Genomic DNA, 12,264 nt, shown 5'->3' on the forward strand with positions numbered 1-12,264 from the left:
TAGGCTAAGAATTTACCTTGTTTTCTTTTACTTTACATCTTACTGTGCAATACAGTATTGTAATTAATAAATACATACAGTATATAGTTTATACAGTACGGTACTGTAAATTGCTCTGTTTGGCTAATTTATCACCATTCTTTAAGACTCCTGGGTAGGCGAGGCCATCTTCGACTTACGATATTTTCGACTTACGATGGGGTCGTCGTAACGCATCTCCATCGTAAGTAGAGGACTACCTGTAGTTTTAAATCTTTTATATTAAGTTCACTTGCTTGCTTAGGACCGTGCAAATCTTTCGGTCGTTTTTTTACCCACTTCCCGTGATCCAATCGAGCTGACATTTTCCACACAGACTCGTTGTGCGTGACAATTAATGTTCGTGAAAATGTTTTTCCAAAATTTTACACTTTTTAGGACAAAAATATTATATTTAATTATCAATTGCTTAATGCTGCCATGCAATCATCTGACCCATAGGTGGCAGCCATCTCAAGCCAGAGGACGAGAGGACTCTAGCCGCCACGCATATGAAGGATTTATAGTGAAAAACTTTGTTTTTACGGGTTATGCTTGTTGTTTCTTCCCTGGGCGCAAAAATCGCTGCGTTTTTTTTACGCCATCCGAACCCGTAACGATGTAATGATGAAATGGCCAAAGACAGTCACTCGGGATGAGTTCAACAGCTACGTACATTGTGAAAAATAAATTATTATCTTCTTGGTTCTTTCGGTAAAGTCACGTAGAATGGAAATAATAAAATAATAAAAATAAAACATAATAAAATAATTCTCACGACGTTTCTGTCGACAGACCTATTCTTCACCTGAGGGCGGCTGCTTGCGTTGTGGCCGAAACGTCGTGAGAATTATTTTATTGTTTTATTTGTATTATTTTATTATTTCCCTTCTACGTGACTTTACCGAAAGAACCAAGAAGATGAATCCCTGCAGTCACGAAAGCTTTAATTCGAAATAAATTATTATGTTTTTATGCTGCCTTGCTGTATTCCTTTGATCGCATCAACCAGTTCTCTCTTCCGACTCACTTTCCAGCACTGCCTCTACAACAACAACAACATAAAAAATTGTAATTAAAAGCAGCAGGGCTCTCTTTAGAATGCATTGCGGAGGCACTGCTTGTACGAGCAGAAAATCCGTTAATGATAAGGGGTTTTGAGGAGGGGGGGGTGTGTGATTATTCACAGACGGCTGTTCAAACGCATCCTCCTCTACTCAGGGCGGCACCTTCCATGGTAACCGAAATGTGAGGGGAATAATTAAAATAAACCCCACCAGGCCCAGGCGTTGAATGAAACATCGGGGGCAGTTTCCATGGACGTGGCAAATTAATTAGGGGGTTGTGGGGCGTTCATTCTTTCTGTAATGAAAGGGGCGACTCGTCGCACATCAGCTGGTGGCTCGTGGAACATTCTGGATTGTCCGCGCACGAACATTAAATCCTTCGTTATATCCATAATATATATTTTTGGGTTAGATCGCGTAAATATAGATGTCGCACGCCGGTGTTTTTGGAGAGTAAACCCACGACGTTTACAATTCCGAGTACGACGTTTCGCCGGTAATTACAACCAGCCTCATCAGGCGGACGGCCAGAGTTGTGGAGAAATCCTCCTCCTGTTTCGGTCTTAAATGGAGGGTAGATGTGATGACATCACTTGTGAGCAATTCTTGCAAGAAGTGGGGGGGGGGGAATTAATGAATGCATATAAAAAACAGTCAGTATTATTTTTATAATTTAAATTTTTATTATTTTATTATTTCCATTCTACGTGACTTTACCGAAAGAACCAAGAAGATGAATCCCTGCAGTCACGAAAGCTTTAAATCGAAAAATTAAATCCTCCTCCTGTTTCGGTCTTAAATGGAGGGGGTAGATGTGATGTCGTCACTTGTGTGAGTCAATCAGATGCGAAGGTCAGAGGGGTGTGAGGGGGTCAATGTGTCTGCATATCGTTCGTTATAATTCGCTTGATAATTAAACTAAAACAATGGCAACTAATTGTAAATGTGTACGACAGTTATATGTTTTTTGCGTACTTCATAAATAAACTGATTGGGGTGGAGCGGTGACTTGTTTGACACATTGCACTATCAAGACTCGATGACCTGAGTTCGATTCCAGGCCACGGCTAACAGGAGTGGAGAGTGATATGAGACTGGCTGGTTGTTGGGCATCCCTGAACCCTTTCAACCCCCCCCCCCCCCATGACCAACAAGGTGGTTAGGGAGGCCTTCATCTAGCAAAATCATTAAGTTAGTATCTTCTTGGTTCTTTCGGTAAAGTCACGTAGAAGGGAAGTAATAAAATAATACAAATAAAACATAATAAAATAATTCTCACGACGTTTCGGCCACAACGCAAGCAGCCGTCCTCAGGTGAAGACCAGGTCTGTCGGGGAGACCTTTACCGAAAGAACCAAGAAGATGAAACCCTGCAGTCACGAAAGCTTTAAATCGAAAATTAAGTTACTAGTGCATAAGTCTATATCAGCCTGTGCTACTTGTGGTGCAGTGTTCCTCGGCAGCGCTTGATTAACCTTCTCATGCGTCGTGTCCACTGTGGTAGACCGCTGTGATGTTCACGACGATACGTCAAGTTCGATTAACATTTCAAGGGCCTTGATTTAAAGCTTTCGTGACTGCAGGAATTCATATTCTTTGGGTCTTTCGGTAAAGTCACGGAGATAGGTTCAAACAAAATCCACGTGACTTTACCGAAAGACACAAAGAACATTTGAAGGGTCCCTTTGATGTTGAGCGGGATAACCTCGAGACTGCTTGCATGTCTTTTTTTTTGTCTCATTAGCAGATTGTGGTCAAGGGCGGCCCGTCCATTTAGGCCAACTCGGCAGTCGCCTTGGGCGTCAAATTAAGTGGGGCACCAAATTCGAGGGGGGGTGGTGGGGAAATACAAATTAAAAAAATACAATCAATTCCCGTGCGTGTACAGAGGAAATATGAATAATTAATTTCTCAACATTTATGAGAATGTATTGGTTGGACAGACAGACGGACGGACAAACCGAATGATTATGCCTCCGTTAAAAAAAAACGCTTACAAAGACATTAAATTGAAACTAGGGGCACGATATTTCCCAGTTTACCAAAAACCTCAGCCTAGATCTGCCCTTGGGGTTTTGGGGTGCCGATTGCCTTTGTTCGCTTAGACCCGAGGGCACCAGTTGCTGGCAGCAGCTCGTCTAGGGCCGCCCTCGAGTGCCACGACCCCTTCAGCAAATGTCACCGGCTTGCCCCGCGCATCATAGGCAAGGAACACCCTCCAGAACAACGTGTTACACACATTTTTACTCGTTATATTGGTCACATTTCGTCATCTTCCGAGCAAACATTGGCTTGGGCAGCGTGGGCGTGCTCGACGTGGTTGCTAAAACACGTGGCCACCACCATGGTGAACGAGAAAAATGATGTTTTGCTCGGGTCACGAATTGAAGTAAAATCTTCTGTTTCATATTCTTAGGTTTTTTCCGGTAAAGTCACGTAGGTAAAAACATTAAAAAGTAAAATAAAAAAGTAAAATAAAATAAAAATCACGACGTTTCGGAGGCAACACAAGCTTCCGTCTTCAGGTGGTACCTACGTGACTTTACCGAAAAAACCTAAGAATATGAATCATTGCAGTCACGAAAGCTTCAAATGTAGAATCTTCTGTTTCGCAAATGTTATGGAACACGTCGACGTTTGCGATTGTGAGCATGGGAATGCATCGTTTACGGTGTCTGTACATGACGTAGAGATTGTATCGTGTTTTTGTACTGTTTGTTCTTGTAACGTTCTTACTCGCCCCTGCTGGACATCTGTGAAAAAGAGCTTTATAGCTTATCGGATTCCTCCGGTATGAATACAGATTCTGATTCGGTATTACTTTCCAACGATGCCCACCTCAGGAAGTAAAAACAAAGCCCTCTAAAATCTAGATTTGAAGTTTTCGTGACTGCAGGGATCCATACTCTTTGGTTCTTTCGGTAAAGTCACGTAGGTAGAAAATAAAATAAATAAAGCCCTCTGACTGGTACTTAACGGGCCTGAAAGGGGATTGGTTAGAGGCCGGGAAATGGATGAAGGGGATTGGAGGAGAAATTCAAAATGAAAAGGGTGGGAAACGGAGGATGATTGACAGGGAGGTCGGTTGGGATCCGTTAGAGAAAGTGGGAAGGTGATTGGCTGGAGGGGAAGTGGGTCAAGGAACCTTCGAGAAAGGGGCTTGAGGGATATACAAGGAGGGGGGAAACGCGATAAGCTCGAGACACTTGAAGTGAATCTTTGAAGGCTGTGTCTCGTGCTGGAAGAAATAAAGACTGCCATTAATGAAGATAACCGTGTTGGGTGTCACTACAATTATATGCAAGCGTCACCTCGAGGCCAATCGGATGAGCGAGGCAGGGGCAAGACCGACAGTACAAACAAAACTGGACAAAAGAGATGAAAAATGACTAATTCTCAAATGAAACCAATACCCCGAGTCTCCATGGTTCATGCAATCGCAAGCGGAGCAAGTGAATTGTTACAGACTTTCATATGTACACTGCTTCACAACCGGCACCTGCACTGCTTTGAAATCCAACACTGACCAGCGTGTTGAGGTTATAATAAACAAATACAAAGGTATGGTCACAATTCACAGAGCATGAAGATGCCCTCATCCAGCGGCGGATGTACCCATACCTGTGCTAGACGCACAGTTATTATGACTTTCATGCTTCTACATTCAATTTTAAAAAGCTATATTTCGATGAAGGCCACCCCACACGCCATGTCGATTATGGGAGTTGTTTGGCCATACTTCACCAAGCTGGTCAACGTGAATTAGTAAAGAGGGAGTCTTATATCTCGCCGGTGGCATTAGCCATCACGGGAATCACTCGGGTCGCTAGGCCCATCCTGCGAGGCGCTGATTTCTCCGCCTACGCTCCCTTCCATTGAATTTTTTTCATATTTGCTGCTAATTGCAGGGTTCTACAATGCAATTTGGATTCGTGTTGCGGCTTCTAAATGCAACCACATCAAGACGCTGTGCAGAACACGGGGCATATTAATTTTAATGCGGAAGAGTCATAGGTAGATGAAACAATGCGGGACCTGATGCCCAGACTCGAAATAGCCCAAAGGGAGTGGATATCACGGATGGCGAGGGGAGCAAGAGTTCCAGGCAATGGGGGCAGCAGAGGAGAATGAGCGACTCCCTACTTTGCGAATGTTACCGAGGGACCCCAAGAGAAAGCCTTGGTTGCTGGAGCACAGGAGTGCCTGGAGGAGAGTAGAGTGAGATGGGAGTTGAGAGAGAGGTAGGGGACAACGTGTTGGAGGAGTTGAGAGAGATGAGAGATGTAGGTACGTTCATAGAGGACCTTCAAGATGGGGATTGCGATCTTGTAATCGATCCAGGTTAGCAGCCAGTGGAGAGATCTGCAATTGCGATGACGTGATCACATTTACAAGCGTGGACGTGATGCCCGGCAGCGTAATTTTAGATTATCTTCAGTTTGGCGATGAGGAATTTGAGGGTGGGCCACAGAGGAGACAGTTTCAGTCGTCGAGTCAGGATGTGATGTTAGGAGTTTTGGGCCAGATGTGGTGGTACAGAAAAGGATACTTGAATCTACCTTCATCTGTAAAGAGCTTTCACTGTTATCGCCTCATATGCATGGGAATTTCTCCATATACTCTGGTCCCCCTCCCCATATTCAACGTATTGTTTTTATTTTTTAAAAACCTTCCCATAAGTACAAATTCCTGGAGACTGCGATGATTTTATTTTTTTGGATAGATAACTTTACAGATGCCTGAGAGACAGAATGTGACCAAGAAAACACCGCCTGCGTGGAGATGGAGCGACGAAAGATAATTCCACGTGCAGGAGTGTGACATTGTGGCATCACAGCATTGTGAGCAATGGCCACGGCATGGACATGTCTTCACCAGGCAGCCAATAGACGATGGCGAATGATGATGATGATGATGAAATTCCCTTACTATGGTTGTTGTTGGTAATTATGCTGCTGGTTTGTTACCTGTCCTGAATCCACAGCAATGCCCCGTATCTCCTGGCTGCATCCTTGGCTCGCTCCACGGCCGCCGAGGTGCTGGCCTCTGACCTGTCCTCGTGTCTCTGCCCCGCACAAATCAAGGAGGGCACTGAGGAACCACTGTGTAAGTGTGCACTCAATACATCCTCCTCCGCTTCACCATGCTAGATGTTGCTGTCAGCTACAGAGGGTTTTCTCTTGATCAAAAACCCTCTGCATTCCCTGCGTGTCCTTGCTGCATGTTCTGATTATGTACAGTGTATTGATTGTGTACGGTGTATTATCAGGCCAATGGAATCTCTCTACCTGCCTGCATCGAGGTCTGCCTCTTGGCCTCGCATGTTAATTTACATCGCTATCATTTCCATAACCATATCAATGATGTGATCTATTTATCCAGCAACTCCTGACTGAGCCGTTAAGATGTTTACTGGGCACAATTGGGGGAGGGCAAAGCATAAGATATTTTGGGTGCCCGACCCATCCCCCCACTCCCCCTTTCAATGAGTCAGATATTCATGAGATAACGGAGGAGATACAGACAAGAGATAAATACTTAGGGAGATAAATGGAATGTCGACAAATGCAGTTTCCGTGAGACGATCAAAGAGATGCGCATACGAGAGAAGAGCGACATTAATTTCATATGTAAGTTGGCATGCTGTGTTTATGAGGATTTGAATTTGAGCTGATATTTAAGACACCCATATATTTTTCATGAATCAGGGCTGCTGAGCTGCTTAGAGGCCTCAGCTTTTGTTTCGTTTGATTATGCCCAGCACCGCCACTTGGTACAATAGTAATCAAAGAAAGCCTTGATTTCCAGAAAATACTATCCCAGGGGTCGGCAACCCAAATAACAAGAAGAGACATTTTTTTTCGAATTCGGTCAAAAAAATATTTTTCAAGAGACGCAATGCACTGCGGTGAATACGAGACGGTCGGCTCCTTAATAAATAACGGTCACGAAGCAGCTCCTTACAGAGCCGCAGGGTGTTGACCGCAGTACGAGAGGATAATGTATCGGCACACGGATGGGTTCACAAACACACGTGCAGTACTGCCATCTCCTGGCTACCTCACAAACCGGTCTGATACGGGAGTTTCACAAAATCGTAGATTGCACTTCTTATCTCAAGTTTTGTATTGCCAGGTTCTACATGCCATGTTTAAACTGCTGGATGATATCTTCGCCAAGCCATTGTCGTCTCAAAATTTGAATCTTCATTCATACTGAAGGAATCCGATGAGTTATAAAGCTATTTTTCACAGATGTCCAGTAAGGGTGGGTCAGAAAGTTACAACAACAAACAGTACAAAACACGATAGGGGTGCAAAGTATAGGAAAGGTAAACACATCGCTAAAATATATTTACATTTATTTGACCAGGTAAGGACCGCTGAGCTATTACTTATTTTTCAGTAGCGACCTGGCCACAAATGACAGCTCAATGAACTGCCGTATCATGTGGAAATTTACAGCAGCCGGATAATCTAAACGCACGTTTCTAAATGTGGAGGAGAAAACCGAAGGACTCGGATTTAAAAAATCCACACAACTACGGGGAGAACACACAAACCCCAAAATATACAACAGGCGTCAGGGTTGGTATCGGTCCTGCAGCGTAACAATCCACGAAGCACTGCACGTGAGCAAATGTGTCGCTCAGTTTCTGCGGCAGATGTCCTCCTGGGCGCCGTCTCTCCCTTGGCTGCCGCTTTCCCGATTTGTAAATCTGTGGAAAAAAAAGCTTTATAACTCATCGGATTCCTCCAGTATAAATCAATATTCTGATTCTAATTATTATAAAACACCGCCGATTGTCCCTCCTAGTGACGTGTCCTCCCCCCAAGCCTGCTTATTTTTCTTAACAGTTAATGTGACGCCTTTATGAGCATTTATTTTCCCATCCACATGTTTCCTCTTTTAGTCTCAGGCGTCATTTCAAGCATGCTTCTGTCATACAGGAACGTATTAATAAACTGGGACATTGCTTGAATTTGTAACATCAAACCATTCTTATCTCATACTTAACATTTAATGAACATTCCATTCCAAAACCAGAGAGAGAAGATTCTAAATTATGTTTACAATGTCACGTTCTGCATTTGACTCAATTTCATGGCTATTTGAATAATGGAGCCATTCCATTTGCCAGAAGCGCTGTTCATGTGACCTTGTCTACACGCATCAGCAAAGATGCCCAAATTATTTATGCGCTGTCTCAGCACACTGTGGGTAATGGAAAAAAATGGAAAAAGGTAAGGCATCTCTTTCATCGTTTATATAAAACAGCACTTGATCCACCCACCACCGACGCGCAATTGCAGATCAATGAAAAGTGTAAAGGTGCAACCCTACACCTTTACCCCCATTGCTGGCAGAAAAGGGCCTAATTTTATGATAATTTTGGCCTACTCTTCCACGCAGACCTGCACCTTTTGGAAGCGGTGGGATTACCCACACTTTACCCCACAGCATGCAAACTGTGGTCGGGTAACGTGCTGGCTGGTGAGAAACGGGTGGGATTGAAGCAGCCTTACCCAATGTTGCAGCTACTCTGCTGCACGGTCAAACCAGTGACCTCTAAATTGCGAGTCCACGTTCATAACCATTACGCCACGGCAGCTTCCTCCAGACGGATCAATGTTGCGTTTGAAACACTTGCGACCTGTTTTGATCGCCATTGAATGTTGTCAGCAGTTTGTGCCCTCATAATGGAGGCGACCGAGTCACCTCACAATGCCATATTTATTGATTTTATCTTGTAAGGTAGTGTTAATGTTGAACTTAGAGACTTATTTTATATGTGCCAGATATTATAAGGGTCATGGACAGCATTGATGTACAAAAATAGTTAAACATTGCCTCGCCAAATCACTGGGAGCAGTCAGAAAATGGTACTGTCCTTGAATTTTAAGAACTCTAATTAATTAATGTATAACTTTCAAGAAAAAAATCATCTAACTTTAGAAAGCGGGCGTGGAGGGGTGGTTGACGTGCGGGCAAGACTATAGAACTGTTACAAGATTTAGCTCCACTTCATAATAGCTGGCACACTTACGTTTTTTATTTTTTGTTAATCCATTAATTCACGTTAGCTGCACTAATCGATTGCTAGAGGGGAGTATTTTGGACCTGGCCACACCACTGCATTCGGTCACCTGTTGTCTGTCAAGTAGTTGAACACATGGTGATTAAAGTTTCGTGTCGACTACTGTGTGGTTTACCGCCAAAGGTATTGGAAGTTCCTATTCGGTCCGCTGTAAGGTTTCCCACCCCCCCTCTCTTTCCGAACACCCCCTCAGTGTACGACTCGGTGAAGCTGGCGCGCCTGGTGTTCGCCAAGCTGCGCGAGGTGTGCGTGGCGTGGCAGAAGGAGCCGCCCGCGCTGTCTCGCCAGCGCCGCAGCTTCCAGATCTCGCTGCACGCCATCAAGAACACGCGGCGCAAGATGGAGGACCGCCATGTCATCTTCCAGGACCTCAACGCCCTCTTCACCAGCGAGGTGCAGTCAGGGGGTTTTACTTGGTCGTGGCTTTTGATACTTTTTTTTAACAAACAATTGCTGAGTACAGGTCCGAAGGCAGTGGCCACCCCTGTAGAGACTATGACCCCTGTCATGTAAATGTGGACTGTTCACAAGGCCCTTTATGACCACCAATATTCATGTGTCTTAAAGTATTTTAAAAGCACAAATATTGAGGCATTTCATTTTTTTCTGGCCTCACTCGACATGGGCAATGGCTGGGGCTACCTGAGTAGTGGGCAGGGTCATGTAGCCCACATGCCCAGCCACCACATGCTCAAGCAGCTTCTGTTTGGCCGCATAGAGGGGGCTTAACTTAACGTGTACGACACGGGCTGGAGAAGAGATGGACTCATGCGGTACGGAAGGATGTGGAGCTGAGTGGACTTGTACCAGGGGTGTCAAGATCAGTCTCTATGAAGGAGGCTCGTGAAGGACGCTACTGGGCAGTTGGAGGCAGTCACCCTCCAGCAAAAACGGAGGGCAGTGGAGTGACGCTCACAACAACGAGCTGAGCGCCGGGCGGCTAAAACGCAGCAAGTTGTCACAGTCCAGTCAGTCAACCCATGGCACCTGGGTCTGTCCCTTGACCTCCTGTCAGCGAGCCTTTGACACTTCACATGGCCTTAAAGTGCACCTGGCCTGACACAGGACCGTGGTAAGGTCACTGTCACTTAGTAGCAAATGGCGGGGATTGTTATTGGTAATGGGCCGGGATTGGATGATGAGTAGGCAGGGCGAACATCAGAGAGAATGGAGGAGGCCTGCTTCTCTATGTGTGGGACGGGCTACTGATTGAGTGCATGTTGCTCTTTAAAGTGGAATGGCAGCGGGAAGGCGCCATCAGCTCACCACGTGTCCCATGTTGAGAGCCTCCCGGACATTGATTTGGTTGGCCTTCACGCACTCCGCTTCCTCACGCGAAGGCGTCCGCCCGCTCACCCGCGCCACGCACCGGGCCGTATGTTGCAGGAGGAGGAGGACGACCAGGCGTACTTTGCGATATTCGACGGCCACGGAGGCGTCGACGCCGCCATCTATGCGGCAACGCACCTGCACGTGAGCCTGGCACGCGAGGGCTCATTCCGCCGCGACCCCCTGGAGGCACTGCGCCGGGCGTTCTGCCAGACGGACCAGCGCTTCGTGCTCAAGGCTCGCCAGGAGGTGTGTGCAGTTGGAGGAGCGGGACGCCGCTGCGGCATCTGGAGATGCAAGACGCGGTCGAGCAGCACGTGGGGGACATACACGGCTGGGCCGTGGCTTCGTTTTATGCGGCTCTGGGGTCACAATGGAGTGACCACCTCTTCCTGGTGTTGTTCACAAGAGAACAGTGGTGGTTCACAATGGCCAATGTGGTTCAGAATTCAGAATTGGCCAGTGTAGTTCGCAATCGCCAGTGTGGTCCACAATGGCCAGTGTAGTTTGCAATCGCCGGTATGATTCGCAAATGGCTACTGTGATTCGAAATTGACCATTGTGGTTCACAATGGCCAGTATGGGTTGAAATTGGCCATTGTGCTTCACGATGGCCAGTGGTGGTTCGTATTTGGCCAGTGTGGTTCACAAGGGCCAGTGTGGTTTGAAATTGGTCAATGTGGCTCGCAATTTACTAAGGTGGTTCACAATAGCCAGTGTGGTTTTTCAGTGGTGAGTATTGTTCACAATTTTAGTTGCCAATTTTTTGTTCACATAGCTGTCCTGAAAAATTCTCAAGCCTTCACAGGACATTAAAAGCCCTGATTTTTGTCAGTTGCAGGATCATACGCCACTCAAGACAATACATTTATGGGTAGCTCTGCCCTCTGCTGGTATTGTGAGGCAGCCTTCTTTCCATGCTATATTGCCTGGATTTTTGTACCTCAGAGGTGGCAATTTTTAGCCATACGAGGCCTTGTAATTTTTAAATGACCCACACTCCATCTTAGCCGCACTAATCTGATACTAGAAGTGGGTATTTTCATCCTGACAACACTGGGTTTATATCATTCGTCTGTGCGAGAGGCGTTTGCATTGAGGTGTGTTAACATGTGGCACACCAAGCATTGGAACGTCATAATCGGTCGTCGGTAAATGTTCCCCACCTCTGATTTTGATGGTGTCTAAACCACCAGCGGCGGCGCAATGCTTGGCGCACTTTGCTGTGAATCCAGTGGCCTGAGTCACATTTCTGGCCACGGCCCAGCGTCAGTGTCCAGTGACATCAGAAACTATTCCTTGGTCCCACTTCACTAAACCCGCACTGAGCAGCGTGGTGAAGTATGGTCAAACAACCACCGTGACTGACGTGGCCTTCATCCAGCAGTAGATGGGCATAGGGCTGTGAATTGTTTGATTAAAATAATCCCTCCACCTGTTCGCTGCGGCGTTGGCAAGCCACGTCGCGTCGCTACTTGAGTGTCCCAAGTGTTGTTCCCAACATCTCGGCCGTGATTGTTCAGAGTGATTCTGTCACCTGCTGTTGACGATTGCTCATCGAGGAATATGTTGCCAACGTTTCAACCGCACGGCTAAAACTACATTTAAAAACAAAAAAGACAATGGAATTATTTATCTAAGAACATCCCGTTATTTACAGCCCTTTGGCAACAAAAACGCCTTTCCATGTCGTGTCAGTAATTGGAGTCATTTGACCTTTCTTCAGGTCAGCGTGGGTTTGGGGCGCAGAGT

General features: G+C 45.8%; 1 protein-coding gene across 1 annotated transcript in view; it reads left to right on the plus strand.

The window, feature by feature from the left end:
• Positions 1 to 12,264, plus strand: part of LOC133348727 (protein phosphatase 1E-like) — a 77,746-nt gene that overhangs the window by 58,210 nt on the left and 7,272 nt on the right. Inside the window, exons 2-4 of the mRNA XM_061561663.1 lie at positions 6,070 to 6,191; positions 9,377 to 9,576; positions 10,570 to 10,761. Of these exons, the coding sequence (XP_061417647.1) occupies positions 6,070 to 6,191; positions 9,377 to 9,576; positions 10,570 to 10,761 (514 nt within the window). The remainder of the gene's footprint in view (positions 1 to 6,069; positions 6,192 to 9,376; positions 9,577 to 10,569; positions 10,762 to 12,264) is intronic.

This window comes from Lethenteron reissneri, chromosome 28 (genome assembly GCF_015708825.2).
Source record: "Lethenteron reissneri isolate LAM-NWPU_2019-01 chromosome 28, ASM1570882v1, whole genome shotgun sequence".
Taxonomy (NCBI): Eukaryota; Metazoa; Chordata; class Hyperoartia; order Petromyzontiformes; family Petromyzontidae; genus Lethenteron; species Lethenteron reissneri.